Source organism: Salvelinus fontinalis, chromosome 1 (assembly GCF_029448725.1).
Source record: "Salvelinus fontinalis isolate EN_2023a chromosome 1, ASM2944872v1, whole genome shotgun sequence".
Classification (NCBI taxonomy): Eukaryota; Metazoa; Chordata; class Actinopteri; order Salmoniformes; family Salmonidae; genus Salvelinus; species Salvelinus fontinalis.
This window is the reverse complement of record NC_074665.1, coordinates 100,759,527-100,775,901: the sequence shown is the minus strand read 5'-3', so window position 1 is coordinate 100,775,901 and position 16,375 is coordinate 100,759,527. Positions and strand designations below refer to the sequence as shown.

At 46.8% G+C, this 16,375-nt stretch overlaps 1 protein-coding gene across 2 annotated transcripts; it reads right to left on the bottom strand.

The window, feature by feature from the left end:
- Window positions 1-4,225: 4,225 nt before the first annotated feature.
- hpdl (4-hydroxyphenylpyruvate dioxygenase-like) lies at window positions 4,226-15,697 on the bottom strand. 2 transcript variants are annotated; one of them, XM_055938148.1, is made up of 5 exons: window positions 14,812-15,693; window positions 14,244-14,410; window positions 12,130-12,281; window positions 10,425-10,561; window positions 4,226-4,661 (listed from the first exon to the last, which is right to left on the bottom strand). In XM_055938148.1, the coding sequence occupies exons 1-5, from the start codon at window positions 15,531-15,533 to the stop codon at window positions 4,379-4,381; spliced, it is 1,461 nt and encodes a 486-aa protein (XP_055794123.1). In that variant the 5' UTR covers window positions 15,534-15,693; the 3' UTR covers window positions 4,226-4,378. The 2 variants fall into 2 exon arrangements, with proteins under 2 accessions (XP_055794123.1, XP_055794134.1); XM_055938159.1 differs by lacking the exon at window positions 10,425-10,561 and having other exon boundaries at window positions 4,405-4,661; window positions 14,812-15,697.
- Window positions 15,698-16,375: the final 678 nt, after the last annotated feature.

The window sequence follows — 16,375 nt, the reverse complement described above, 5'->3', positions numbered from 1 at the left end:
TACCACTTTATGATCAATTACAGTAATGACTTGAGGTACCACTATTTGTTTACAGTTTCAGTCCTCCTCATATTCAATAACATACAGTACCGGTTTCTAAACTGCTTTTTGACACAGCATGAAATCAAATCAGAAAATACGTCTTGTGAATGTGTTCATTGTATACCGAACATTTATTTTTTAGAAAATGCAATAATTTCAAACATTTTACTGAGTTACGGTTCATATACGAAAATCAGTCAATTGACATAAATCAATTAGGCCCCATTCTATGGATTTCATAAAGTAGGGGCGTGGATTAAAAAAACTGTCAGTATCTGGTGTGACCACCATTTGCCTCATGCTGCCATGACACATCTCCTTCGCATAGAGTTGATCAGGCTGTTGATTGTGGCCCGTGGAATGTTGTCCCAGTCCTCTTTAACGGCTGTCCGAAGTTGCTGGATATTGGCAGGAACTGGAACCACGCTGTCGTACACGTTGATCCAGAGCATGCCAAACATGCTCAATGCTCAGTGGGTGACATGTCTGGTGGGTATTCAGGCCATGGAATAACTGGGACATTTTCAGTTTCCAGGAATTATCATGCTGAAACATGAGGTGATGGCGGCTGATGAATGGCAGGACAATGGGCCTTAGGATCTCGTCATCCTATTTCTGTGCATTCAAATTTCCATCAATAAAATGCAATTGTGTTCGTTGTCCGTAGCTTATGCCTGCCCCATACCATAACCCCACCGCCACCATGGGGCACTCTGTTCACAATGTTAACATCAGCAACACAACGCCATACACGTGGTCTGCGGTTGTGAGGCCGGTTGGACATATTGCCAAATTCTCTAAAACAAGGTCTTATAGTAGAGAAAAGGAGACATGCTCACTAACAGGGATGTTAACAAACTTCTGTGCAATTTTTTTTGACAAATAAGGTTTTTGTACTTACGGAACATTTCTGGGATCTTTTAAGTGGGACCAACACTTTACATGTTGCGTTCATATTTTAGTTCAGTGTACATTGAGATCCAGTGAAATTACATTGAATTTATAAAGTACAATTTATAAAAACACATTTATAAATTATAGATGATAAATGATTTATTTATGGTATTGTGTTGTATTGTATTTATTGAAAATTACAACTGGTCACAAAGTGTAAAAATGTGTGTGTTTGTGTGTTTTATAAATTGTTTGATTGTTAATGTTGACTAGTTTGGCTAGTAACATTAGGAGTGCTCTGTCCTTGTTGTGTCTGTCTTCTCTGTACCGGTAGACTCCCAGTCATTGCTGTAAGGTTGACTAGTGTGGCTAGTAACATTAGGAGTGCTCTGTCCTTGTTGTGTCTGTCTTCTCTGTACCGGTAGACTTCCAGTCATTGCTGTAAGGTTGACTAGTGTGGCTAGTAACATTAGGAGTGCTCTGTCCTTGTTGTGTCTGTCTTCTCTGTACCGGTAGACTCCCAGTCATTGCTGTAAGGCTTGTGAACATGGGAGTGCAAAACGACCTGTAACTTCCTTCATACCGCGTGTAAAGATATAAAAATGGATTCCATGAGTTCATCGGACTCTGGGTAACTAGATAAAATGATAGTGGAATATTTTGTTTAAGTTAAAAGGCTTTGCAGGTAGTTAATGTTGACTGATTTGCATTGTAACGTTAGGAGTGCTCTGTCCCTGTTGTGTCTGCCCTCAAATCAAATTGTATTTGTCACATGTGCCGAATTACAACTGCTGTAGCTTACCCAAGGATCGTACCCTTATTTTCAGTTTTCGCCTAAAATTACATACCCATATCTAACTGCCTGTAGCTCAGGAACTGAAGCAAGGATATGCATATTCTTAATACCATTTGAAAGGAAACACTTTGAAGTTGATGGAAATGTGCAATTAATGTAAGATAATATAACACATTAGATCTGGTAAAAGATAAAACAAACCAAAAAACATGCGTTTTCTATTTTTTTTCCCTCATCATCTTTGAAATTAAAGAGAAAGGCCATACCTTCAGATTGGAGTCTAGGTGTAATTTAGATTTTGGCCACCAGGTGGCAGCAGTGTGTGTGCAAAGTTTCAGACTGCCAAAAGTTAACCCAAATGTGCCGAATTGGTAAATTGATACATTTTCAAGTACATTACTACAGAGAACATACAAAATGTTATGGTAATAAAAAAAATTATGTTCACACACTCCCAGGATTGTCGTACATGATGGATCATTAGCTTATACACTAACTTTCACACATCTAGATGGCCGGGCGGGGTGTGTGTAGAGCCAGAGACAGCAGTGGGGTCAAACTGTAGACCCCAGTTCCTACATTTGAACATAAAAATAGATTTTATCAAACAAAACTATGCTACATTTTATCTACATTTATGCCGAGCAGTTGCCATACCAGGCAGTGATGCAACCAGTCAGGATGCTATCGATGGTGCAGCTGTAGAACGTTTTGAGAATCTGGAGACCCATGCCGAATTTTTTCAGTCTCCTGAGGGGGGAAAAGGTGTTGTCGTGCCCTCTTCATGACTGCCTTGGTGTGTTTGGACCATGATAGTTTGTTGGTGATGTGGACACCAAGGAACTTGAATCTCTAGACCCGCTCCACTACAGACCCGTCGAGGTTAATGGGGGCCTGTTCGGCCATCCTGTAGTCCACGATCATTGTCTTGCTCAAGTTGAGGGAGAGGTTGTTGTCCTGGCACCACACTGCCAGGTCTCTGACCTCCTCCCTATAGGCTGTCTCATCGTTGTCAGGTCTCTGACCTCCTCCCTATAGGCTGTCTCATCGTTGCCAGGTCTCTGACCTCCTCCCTATAGGCTGTCTCATCGTTGTCAGGTCTCTGACCTCCTCCCTATAGGCTGTCTCATCGTTGCCAGGTCTCTGACCTCCTCCCTATAGGCTGTCTCATCGTTGTCAGTGATCAGGCCTACCACTTGTGTCGTCAGCTAACTTAATGATGGCGTTTGAGTCGTGCTTGGCAACGCGGTCGTGGGTGAACAGGGAGTACAGGAGGGGACTAGGATGGACAGGATGGGACTGTCAGATGTGTTGTTGCATAAACTTACCACCTGGGGGTGGCCCGTGAGGAAGTCCGGGATCCAGTTATAGAGGGAGGTGTTTAGTCCCAGGGTCCTTAGCTTAGTGATGAGCTTTGTGGGCACTATGGTGTTGAACGCTGAGCTATAGTCAATGAACAGCATTCTCACATAGGTGTTCCTTTTGTCCAGGTGGGAAAGGGCAGTGTGGAGTGCGATTGAGATTGCGTCATCTGTGGATCTGTTGTGGCGGTATGCGAATTGGAGTGGGTCTAGGGTTTCCGGCGTGATGGTGTTGATGTGAGCCATGACCATGTGGAAATAGTTTTAATTTAGAATGGACCATTATCACTCACCTGCCTCAAAACAGGAGCAAGGGAAAAAATACACGTCATCTATGCACTTAAATAGCAAATGGAGGACGCTTTTCCCGTGGTTCATTTTCATGCCAGCCAGGTAGGCTATACTCCTGTTATAAAGAGAAGCAATGTGCTTAATATTAGGAAAGTTGAGAAATAAATATAGTAGGCCTAGCCTATAGAAAGCTGATGGGATCCTCCTCTTTTTAGTAGAGGCCATCACGCTGTTCTCACGCTATTGAAATGTTGCACAACATGAACTCTCATGAAGTGTCTGATTAGATTTTCCACCACATTTTGCATTGATGTCAGAGAGACAATAGAGTGCCGAGTACCAGGCAGTTAGCAAGTTTGGTAGGCTACTAATGACCATCAGCTAAACGGTCACATGTAACTTGGGACTGGCGCCGTAGAGGTCATTTGGTCACCTTAACAGCCCTATAACCCACCCCACCGTTTGGAAGTTCACTGAGGCATTGCAACGACAGCAGCTAAGAGGTGAAATGAGAAGGGAGCAGCAACTTGCTGGTTTTCCACCACCAAAGACCTCCTCCAAGACTATTGGAAAAAGCTTCCCTCGTGAAGCTGGTTGAGTGAAAAAGCTGTTAAAGCAAAATGGAAGCTACTTTGAAGAATCAAAAATATATTTTGATGTTGTTTTAAACCCTTTTTTAAAATTTTTTACTACATGATTCCATGTGTGTTATTTTACCGTTTTGATGTCTTCACTATTATTCTACAATGTAGAAAATAGTATAAATAAAGAAAAACCCACAAACTTTTGACCGGTACTGTATAATATTCTGCCCATATGAATTACTTTTAAGCCATAAAAATATTTGTAGTCATACATGATTTAATGAAAAGCATTAAATATACACATTTAATAACAGACTCATAAACACAATCCTTCAATCATGCTTCCCCGGCGCTTCACAGCTTCCCCGGCGCTTCACAGCTTCCCCCGGGAAACTCAGTGTATTGTAGCCTCACAGAGACGAAAGAGTAGCGGAGGAAGGAGTTCTGCTGCAGTGTTCTGCTGTGAAAGGTTTGTTATTGTGGCCGTGCTTCGGTTCTGGGGTTACGTTCTGAGATGTGTTCTCTCCTTGTGCCTCAGTCTCTGCCCTCTCTGTGTCCATGTATGCCTGGACACACCTCCACAGGGCTTGGATGTTCCCCTCTCCGAACCCTGACGCACCTCTCCTCTCTATTAGCTCCAGGAAGAAAGTGTCCTCTGAGAAGATGGGCTTGGTGAACATCTGGAGCAGGTATCTGTTTAGAGGGAATGAGAAGATGGACTTGGTGAACACCTGGAACAGGTATCTGTTTAGAGGGAATGAGAAGATGGACTTGGTGAACACCTGGAACAGGTATCTGTTTAGAGGGAATGAGAAGGTGGACTTGGTGAACACCTGGAACAGGTATCTGTTTAGAGGGAATGAGAAGGTGGACTTGGTGAACACCTGGAACAGGTATCTGTTTAGAGGGAATGAGAAGATGGACTTGGTGAACACCTGGAACAGGTATCTGTTTAGAGGGAATGAGAAGGTGGACTTGGTGAACACCTGGAACAGGTATCTGTTTAGAGGGAATGAGAAGATGGACTTGGTGAACATCTGGAGCAGGTATCTGTTTAGAGGGAATGAGAAGATGGACTTGGTGAACACCTGGACCAGAGGAAAGAGTGCCTCCTACTGGCCCTCCAACACCACTTCCAGCAGCATCTGGTCTCCCATCCAGGGACTGACCAGGACCAACCCTGCTTAGCTTCAGAAGCAAGCCAGCAGTGGTATGCAGGGTGGTATGCTGCTGGCTATCTGTTTAGAGGGAATGAGAAGATGGACTTGGAAGTTTACATACACTTAGGTTGGAGTCATTAAAACTCGTTTTTCAGCCACTCCACAAATTTCTTGTGAACAACAATTTCTTGTTAATTAACTAGTTTTGGCAAGTTGTTTAGGACATCTACTTTGTGCATGACAAGTCATTTTTCCAACAATTGTTTACAGACAGATTATTTCACTGTATCACAATTCCAGTGGGTCAGAAGTTTACATACACCAAGTTGACTGCCTTTAAACAGCTTGGAAAATTCCAGAAAATTATGTCATGGCTTTAGAAGCTTCTGATAAATTATGTCAATTAACCTGAGTCAATTGGAGGTGTACCTGTGGATGTATTTCAAGGCCTACCTTCAAACTCACTGCCTCTTTGCTTGACATCATGGGAAAATCAAAAGAAATCAGCCAAGACCTCAGAAAAAAAAATGTAGACCTCCACAAGTCTGGTTCATCCTTGGGAGCAATTTCCAAATGCCTGAAGGTACCACGTTCATCTGTACAAACAATGCTACGCAAGTATAAACACCATTGGACCACACAGCTGTCATACTGCTCAGGAAGGAGACGCATTCTGTCTCCTAAAGATAAACGTACTTCGGTGCAAAAAGTGCAAATCAATCCCAGAACAACAGCAAAGGACCTTGTGAAGATGCTGGAGGAAACAGGTGCAAAAGTATCTATATCCACAACAACAACAAAAAAAGAGTCCTAACCTGAAAGGCCGCTCAGCAAGGAAGAAGCCAGCAGCATACCACCCTGCATACCACTGCTGGCTTGCCTCTGAAGCTAAGCAGGGTTGGTCCTGGTCAGTCCCTGGATGGGAGACCAGATGCTGCTGGAAGTGGTGTTGGAGGGCCAGTAGGAGGCACTCTTTCCTCTGGTCTAAAAAATATCCCAATGCCCCAGGGCAGTGATTGGGGACACTGCCCTGTGTAGGGTGCCATCTTTCGGATGGGACGTTAAACGGGTGTCCTGACTCTCTGAGGTCATTAAAGATCCCATGGCACTTATCGTAAGAGTAGGGGTGTTAACCCCGGTGTCCTGGCTAAATTCCCAATCTGACCATCATGGTCACCTAATAATCCCCAGTTTACAATTGACTTATTCATCCCCCCCCTGTCACTATTCCCCAGGTCGTTGCTGCAAATGAGAATGTGTTCTCAGTCAACTTACCTGGAAAAATAACGGTAAAAAAAAAAGCCATTGCTCCAAAACAGCCATTTTTGGAGAAATGTCATCTGGTCTGATGAAACAAAAATAAAACTGTTTGGCCATAATGACCATCATTATGTTTGGAGGAAAAAGGGGGATGCTTGCAAGACAAAGAACACCATCCCAACCGTGAAGCACGGGGGTGGCAGCATCATGTTGTGGAGGTGCTTTGCTGCAGGAGGGACTGGTGCACTTCACAAAACAGTTGGCTTCATGAGGAAGGAAAATGATGTGGATATATTGAAGCAACATGTCAAGACATCAGTCAGGAAGTTAAAGCTTGGTCGCAAATGGGTCTTCCAAATGGACAATGACCCCAAGCATACTTCCAAAGTTGTGGCAAAATGGCAACAAAGTTAAGGTGGCCACCACAAAGCCCTGACCTCAATCCTATAGAAAAGTTGTGGGCAGAACTGAAAAAGCATGTGCGAGCAAGGAGGCCTACAAACCTGACTCAGACCAGCTCTGTCAGGAGGAATGGACCAAAATTCACCCAAATTATTGTGGGAAGCTTGTGGAAGGCTACCCGAAACGTTTGACCCAAGTTAAACAATTTAAAGGCAATGCTACCAAATACTAATTGAGTGCACGTAAACTTCTGACCCACTGGGAATGTGATGAAAGATATAGAAGCTGAAATAAATCATTCTCTCTACTATTATTCTGACATTTCACATTCTTAAAATAAAGTGGTGATCCTAACTGACCCAAGACAGGGAATTTTTACCAGGATTAAATGTCAGCAATTGTGAAAAACTGAGTTTAAATGTATTTGGCTAAGGGGTATGTAAACTTCCGACTTCAACTGTATCTGTTTAGAGGGAATGAGAAGAGAGGAAAACATAGGTTAGATAGTGGGTAGCCTCGACATCAGCCATTAAAAGGACGCTGGTGTCTCACTTCCTTGAAGGTGGTTTCTGATCATTATTAGAAAACATTTTTAAAAAAGGAGATGTTGATGTAGTTGAGACTACCCTCCGGCCGGACCCCGGGCCTCTACCCTCCGACCGGACCCCGGGGCCTCTACCCTCCGACCGGACCCCGGGGCCTCTACCCTCCGACCGGACCCCGGGGCCTCTACCCCCCCGACCGGACCCCGGGGCCTCTACCCCCCCCGACCGGACCCCGGGGCCTCTACCCCCCCCGACCGGACCCCGGGGCCTCTACCCCCCCGACCGGACCCCGGGGCCTCTACCCCCCCGACCGGACCCCGGGGCCTCTACCCCCCCGACCGGACCCCGGGGCCTCTACCCTCCGACCGACCCCGGGCCTTGTTGGAGGGAAGCATTAAATGTAAATTGCCAGGCTGAAGTAGCAAGGACATGCACATTAAGAGAAGATGACACCCAGGCCATATGACACCCAGGCTATACTCTATTTCTGAAAGAGTACATTGACCAAGACCACACGTACATTTATGACAGCTGGACGTATTATGGTCAGAAGGATACAGGGAGAAGGATGGAAGCAAAATAACTGTTGACTAACACGGGCCTCTACCCTCCCCCCGGCCGGACCCCGGGGCCTCTACCCCCCCCCCCCCCCCGGCCGGACCCCGGGGCCTCTACCCCCCCCCCCCCCCGGCCGGACCCCGGGGCCTCTACCCTCCGGCCGGACCCCGGGCCCCTACCCTCCGGCCGGACCCCGGGCCCCTACCCTCCGGCCGACCTCTACCCTCCGGCCGACCTCTACCCTCCGGCCGACCTCTACCCTCCGGCCGACCTCTACCCTCCGGCCGACCTCTACCCTCCGGCCGACCTCTACCCTCCGGCCGACCTCTACCCTCCGGCCGACCTCTACCCTCCGGCCGACCTCTACCCTCCGGCCGACCTCTACCCTCCGGCCGACCTCTACCCTCCGGCCGACCTCTACCCTCCGGCCGACCCCGGGCCTTGTTGGAGCGAAGCATTAAATGTAAATTGCCAGGCTGAAGTAGCAAGGACATGCACATTAAGAGAAGATGACACCCAGGCCATATGACACCCAGGCTATACTCTATTTCTGAAAGAGTACATTGACCAAGACCACACGTACATTTATGACAGCTGGACGTATTATGGTCAGAAGGATACAGGGAGAAGGATGGAAGCAAAATAACTGTTGACCAACACGTGAAACATAAACATGCAATACATGCATTATTTTTAGGACGTGAAAAGGGTCCCGTCATCATTATAACCTAAAGCAGATATGAGCGTTAGTGGGCGTGAACAAGCAAGCTCTGAGATGAAATGAAAATAATGGAGAAAAGTCAAGGGAAGCTATTTTCATATAGGAGGGAGGGGACTCTATACGTTATGCAAAGACAGAAGTCCTATGAAGTCAGGACTCTGTAATATGAGATTTGAGTCTCTTTCCATGGAGGGGCTCAGCTCTGTTATAGGGTCCTTCCATGGAGGGGCTCGGCTCTGTTATAGGGTCCTTCCATGGAGGGGCTCAGCTCTGTTATAGGGTCCTTCCATGGAGGGGCTCAGCTCTGTTATAGGGTCCTTCCATGGAGGGGCTCGGCTCTGTTATAGGGTCCTTCCATGGAGGGGCTCAGCTCTGTTATAGGGTCCTTCCATGGAGGGGCTCAGCTCTGTTATAGGGTCCCTCCATGGAGGGGCTCGGCTCTGTTATAGGGTCCTTCCATGGAGGGGCTCAGCTCTGTTATAGGGTCCTTCCATGGAGGGGCTCAGCTCTGTTATAGGGTCCTTCCATGGAGGGGCTCGGCTCTGTTATAGGGTCCTTCCATGGAGGGGCTCAGCTCTGTTATAGGGTCCTCCATGGAGGGGCTCGGCTCTGTTATAGGGTCCTTCCATGGAGGGGCTCAGCTCTGTTATAGGGTCCCTCCATGGAGGGGCTCAGCTCTGTTATAGGGTCCCTCCATGGAGGGGCTCAGCTCTGTTATTGGGTCCCTCCATGGAGGGGCTCAGCTCTGTTATAGGGTCCCTCCATGGAGGGGCTCAGCTCTGTTATAGGGTCCCTCCATGGAGGGGCTCAGCTCTGTTATAGGGTCCTTCCATGGAGGGGCTCAGCTCTGTTATAGGGTCCTCCATGGAGGGGCTCGGCTCTGTTATAGGGTCCTCCATGGAGGGGCTCGGCTCTGTTATAGGGTCCTCCATGGAGGGGCTCGGCTCTGTTATAGGGTCCTTCCATGGAGGGGCTCAGCTCTGTTATAGGGTCCTTCCATGGAGGGGCTCAGCTCTGTTATAGGGTCCTTCCATGGAGGGGCTCGGCTCTGTTATAGGGTCCCTCCATGGAGGGGCTCGGCTCTGTTATAGGGTCCTTTCATGGAGGGGCTCAGCTTTGCTACTTTGTATTAAAGTCCATATTGAATTCACAAGTTCTTGTGAGAGTGTTCTATTTCTGAGACGATTCTCCACGACAGCCTCTACACTCCCACCGACCCCGGGGCCTCCACACTCCCACCGACCCCGGGGCCTCCACACTCCCACCGACCCCGGGGCCTCCACACTCCCACCGACCCCGGGGCCTCCACACTCCCACCGACCCCGGGGCCTCCACACTCCCACCGACCCCGGGGCCTCCACACTCCCACCGACCCCGGGGCCTCCACACTCCCACCGACCCCGGGGCCTCCACACTCCCACCGACCCCGGGGCCTCCACACTCCCACCGACCCCGGGGCCTCCACACTCCCACCGACCCCGGGGCCTCTACACTCCCACCGACCCCGGGGCCTCTACACTCCCACCGACCCCGGGGCCTCTACACTCCCACCGACCCCGGGGCCTCTACACTCCCACCGACCCCGGGGCCTCTACACTCCCACCGACCCCGGGGCCTCTACACTCCCACCGACCCCGGGGCCTCTACACTCCCACCGACCCCGGGGCCTCTACACTCTGTGTTGTGATGAAGCAGAGCAGTAGACATACTGCGGTCTCATCAGAGCTGAAATAAAGTACTATATTGAAAACCCATGACAGTCTTTGAGGAACACTAGCATTTGATGCCTACAGGCTAATGAATCTGGTACCTTTTCTTCTTCGTGTCCGTAGTCTGACAGGAGGGGTCAGTCTGGGCCTGGCGCAGGTCTGTGTCCAGGAGGATGCCGTGCTGAGACAGCATCTGGGGGTCGTAACCTGCGTCCTCCATCTCCTGCTGCTTACCCACCTGCCACAGGACAGACACAGGGGTCAACGAGCACAGTGGTAGTAGACACTACGCTCGACTTCCTGCCTGACTAGATGCGCAGGCGTTTCATTAACCAATGGTTGCGTGCCACGGGCTTCAGATGGCTACGTCATACGATGTGGTTAGCTGACGTGTTAAACACCTAACAAGATCTACGTCCTCAACGTAGTCGAGAGGAAATCAACCAGCAACAGTAATAGTGTTCAATCACGCTACAACTTCCTACTTCCAGAAAACAACTTCCTGTAGTGTTCAATCACGCTACAACTTCCAGAAAACAACTTCCTGTAGTGTTCAATCACACTACAACTTCCAGAAAACAACTTCCTGTAGTGTTCAATCACGCTCCAACTTCCAGAAAACAACTTCCTGTAGTGTTCAATCACGCTACAACTTCCAGAAAACAACTTCCTGTAGTGTTCAATCACGCTACAACTTCCAGAAAACAACTTCCTGTAGTGTTCAATCACGCTACAACTTCCAGAAAACAACTTCCTGTAGTGTTCAATCACGCTACAACTTCCAGAAAACAACTTCCTGTAGTGTTCAATCACGCTCCAACTTCCAGAAAACAACTTCCTGTAGTGTTCAATCACGCTACAACTTCCAGAAAACAACTTCCTGTAGTGTTCAATCACGCTACAACTTCCAGAAAACAACTTCCTGTAGTGTTCAATCACACTACAACTTCCAGAAAACAACTTCCTGTAGTGTTCAATCACGCTACAACTTCCAGAAAACAACTTCCTGTAGTGTTCAATCACGCTACAACTTCCAGAAAACAACTTCCTGTAGTGTCCAATCACGCTACAACTTCCAGAAAACAACTTCCTGTAGTGTTCAATCACACTACAACTTCCAGAAAACAACTTCCTGTAGTGTTCAATCACGCTACAACTTCCAGAAAACAACTTCCTGTAGTGTTCAATCACGCTACAACTTCCTACTTCCAGAAAACAACTTCCTGTAGTGTTCAATCACGCTACAACTTCCAGAAAACAACTTCCTGTAGTGTTCAATCACACTACAACTTCCAGAAAACAACTTCCTGTAGTGTTCAATCACGCTACAACTTCCTACTTCCAGAAAACAACTTCCTGTAGATGCATGTAGAGCTACAGAGGACTGTTTGGGTTCCTTTGAATGATACATGTACTGGAACCACAATGCATTGGGGCATCTCACACACCTGTGGGACATGAGTGAGTGAGAGACGGACGGACATGAGTGAGTGAGAGGGGGACGGACGGACACGAGTGAGAGGGGGACGGACGGACACGAGTGAGAGGGGGACGGACGGACACGAGTGAGAGGGGGACGGACGGACACGAGTGAGAGGGGGGCGGACATGAGTGAGAGAATTTAGATTATTATGAAAAGTGCTATAAAATGTCAATAAATTATTTATAATTATTAGCTGCAATCAAAATAGTAGTAGCTCCAACCTGCTCTCTGATAGGCTAAGTGGAAGTTACACCAATCAAATCCTCTAGGGGTTCCATTTGGGGATGAGCCATTGAGTGCTATGGTGACTGAGTGAGACAAACCTCCGTGTAGTAGGCAGGTGGAGGAGAGAAGAAGTGGACTCCTGCCTGGCCCATGGTCTGTCCTGTGGACACTATGTCCTGTGTGTACAATCCAATGTGCTGGATCCCTGGGCCTCCGTGCTGCTCCAGGAAGGTGTCCACCTGGTTCCTGCCTGAAACAGACACCCATTCAGGCACACAAGACAGAGATAGACAAGATTCAGGTCTCGGCAGGTGGTAATTCATTAGAATGAAAAATTGGGTAAATGCATAAGCCTCTCTCTCTCAATCCATCTATTCCTCACATCATCTCTCCTAACTAGAGGTGGACACCGGAACAGGACTTCCACAGGATGTTCTCTCTCTCTCGGAGGACCTGAGCCCTAGGACCATGCCTCAGGACTACCTGGCATGATGACTCCTTGCTGTCCCCAATCCACCTGGCCTTGCTGCTGCTCCAGTTTCAACTGTTCTGCCTGCGGCTATGGAAACCTGACCTGTTCACCGGACGTGCTACCTGTCCCAGACCTGCTGTTTTCAACTCTCTAGAGACAGCAGGAGCGGTAGAGATACTCTTAATGATCGGTTATGAAAAGCCAACTGACATTTACTCCTGAGGTGCTGACTTCTTGCACCCTGGACAACTACTGTGATTATTATTATTTGACCATGCTGGTCATTTATGAACATTTGAACATCTTGGCCATGTTCTGTTATAATCTCCACCCGGCACAGCCAGAAGAGGACTGGCCACCCCTCATAGCCTGGTTCCTCTCTAGGTTTCTTCCTAGGTTTTGGCCTTTCTAGGGAGTTTTTCCTAGCCACCGTGCTTCTACACCTACATTGCTTGTTGTTTGGGGTTTTAGGCTGGGTTTCTGTACAGCACTTTGAGATATCAGCTGATGTACGAAGGGCTATATAAATACATTTGATTATGATTATGTTGCCGGTCCCACCGGATTCTGGCAGGAATGGGAGTGAAGTTGTTGAGTCCATTTTGGGATCAACAGTCTATACAAATAGTTATAAACTGAGTTTTTGGCGCAGAAATATGTCATGTGTGGAGCATTTCTTCAAAACAACAACAGTTTATCAATTTGAGTAAAAAAATTAAATAAAGGTAATTTCCCCCTCGGCTCACTCTCCCGCCTCACTCTAGTTGTAGCGAGTCATTAGGTTACCTCAGATGCTAACCGACATTAGCAGGCTAAATGATGAAGTCTTCAATGGAGGAATTACAATGTCTTGTTGCAGCCAAGGTCCCATCACTAACATTAAGAGCAAAGGAAAGAGCGACGTTTAAGCTAAATTTGATGGCGTTGTCTTAGACAACGAAGAAACCCGAGTACGCAGCTTGTAAACAAACAAATGCTGCGTTTCAATCAAATAGTTCACCAACCGCGACGCAGGACACGCGGCCAGAAGCGGCATAGCTGCTCTACTCCTAGACACTTTACCATCAAGCCCAAGTGTTTGAGTATTTAACTAAAACCCGTGACATTTGAGGTGAAGAGTGAAATAAAAATAGATTGACTTGTGCTGTACTTCCGGCTCAAGTGTATTTTTTTTTAAAATGTTCTTTAGGTTGACGTAACTGTTAATATGTGCGCAGTGCTCAGATTTAGGCTACAGATTTACACTAGTGAGCAGACCATCCTGCAGGGGGCGCTGTCCTCATCCTCCAGCCTTCATCCATCTATTCAGGTCATTTAGAATACATTCTCATCCAGAGAGATTTAGGCCTACAGTCAGAACATTTAACTAAAATTAGACAATACAACCACATATCACAGTCACGATATTACATTATTTTGTAATACTTCCTAAACAAACACAACAGCCTACAAATTTCTGCGCACGTGAAGGATTTTTATCAGGACGGGAACGGATAGTCCTGGGGTTATAGAACTGTTGCCGGTTCATGACACTAAAGGGGGGGAAACAATTTGACAGGACTGACTTTTCATTCCCGTGTCAACCTCTACTCCTATCCTCCTCAAATCTACTAAAAGATGAGGGACCTTTGACCTTCTCTTCCAAAACAGCTGAGAAAGAGGCGAAGAGAGGATTCGAGGAACCGTGGGAAAAAACTAAATATGAAGAAATGAGCAGTATAACCCTTCGAATGGAATGACCTTGTTCGGGCAGCGACTCTGCGATGACAAACTTGCAGTCGGGTTGTTTGTCATCTGTGAAGGGAAGCGCGATTCCTATTTCGCTGCATTTCCAGTACTCCATGGCTGTGAGACGCAGTCCGATCCCCTCCTTGTTCAGAACATAGCCCTCATCCACATCCTCATTACTGCTCAGGGAGACAGAATACATTTATTTATTGTCCCAGATGGGACATTTGAAAACACAGAAAAAAAGCATCTATCTGTCGTCATTGTTAATCCCATAGACATCTTATTTAATTAGTATTAAAATGCCTAATTATATGGTTTATCCTTATAGCGTAGCCTGGGTACCAATCCTGGTTTGTGCTATCATTCCACACGTTGTCATATGACACAGAGTGGCATGACAGCACTAAACAGATCTGGTGTCCAACCCACACCAAAAATGTTCTATACTCACAATAACTTTCATTCATATCACATTCACTGCATCCGTTTGTATTGAGATGCATGATCAATAATCATCTAACAATTAATTATTTTAAAATTGCAGAACCATTAAAAAAAAAATTAAAAGCCACTTAACCTGTCAATGAAGAACCTCTGGAAGCCAAAGTGACGCTCATACCACCTCATCACTTGCGGTGTCCACCGTCTCGAACAAGCATAGGTGATGTGATCAAAATGTGTGATTGGACAAGACTCTGTACTCTTAGCCACGAGTGTGCCGTTTTTCGTTACGTTTTCAACCTCCTGAAACCCGGGTAAGAAGCTGCCCTTATATTTACTCGTGTCAATGAGCGTGTGGTTCACATTTCCCATTATTGATTTGACGACTGAATAGGTGACATGCCCGTTCTCGTCACACACCTCCGTCGGCGGCACCAGGAATTCGCAGCCAATGTTGCGAAGGGACTTGAATGACCTTTCCACATCTTCTACTTCGAAACAGACGTTAGACGCGGTATCGACGGAATAGTGTGGGTGGACATCGTAAAGACAATTCGGATCCTTGTCGTTCTTTTTCCCCGTTTGAATGTTGTTAGTCCATCCCGGTTCCGATTCTGAAGGAGAAATCCCTCTCTTGCTCGATAGCGTTACTCCATTCAATTCAAGAGGGGACTTGTTTGGTCTTTCATTGACGACGAAAACTGCCGCTCCTTTTCTGAAAGCCAACTGTTTAGACTTCTCCGTCGGCCTCGCAACAAATAAATTAAACTTAAAATTATTAACAAGTTCATACGCTATTTTATCCACGTTTGTAACGTGGAGTGAAATGTGGTGCAACCGGCTCAAGTAGGCTGCCATTTTGTTATGACGTCAAGTTGGTGTGTGTGTGTGTGTGTATGTCACCGACAAGAAACATACTTTATATAGGGTCCAGTTGCGACATCTTCTCTCAGAGCCAATAACGGACTTGCCATCTGGAGTTTTCCCGGTGGGCTGCTTGACAATCGGGGCCGATACAATACAAAATATAAATAACCTCAGGCCCCCCGTTTAAATAAAACATAACCAAGCGCTGTGTGTCTAACCAGTCCATTCTAACGCTACCTGGGCCCCGCCCCTTTCCCCCATCTCTGTTTAAGTGGTGACATTTTGGATAAATGGTGGAGTGGAGCAAGATGGACGAAACAAAAAGAGAAAAAAAATTAAAAGGTGTTGTATTGTGAATTTTTCAGTACCATATGTGGCAATTATTTATTTCAGAAGGAGCCAGCAAAACTAGTGCACTCTATAATATGTGTTCTGTGTCATTAGATATATGTGCTCTGTGTCATTAGACACCATTAGACACCTGTCTGGGATGTAGACATTACTGCCCTGTAAATGTGTTGTGGCCAACGATGTACTGTTGCTACGGTTACACCTCTTGGGTCTTTTCCAGAACATGGGTGTCCCTTTCAGAGGAGTTAGCAGGATGACATGTATGGTTATTGCTGTAAAATGCCAAGGAGTGTTACTATGGTCCTACATGCATGAACCTGGCTTAAGGCGAGTACAGGTCTATTTCTGTGGCTCTACTGGTTCCATGTCCTAATAGGAAACTAAACTTAGTGCAAGGCAATAAGATAACGGTGGCTAAATGCCAGAGGGGATGACACATTAAGAGGAGGTACTATGAGTGTGACGTAAGGAGGAATAATGTA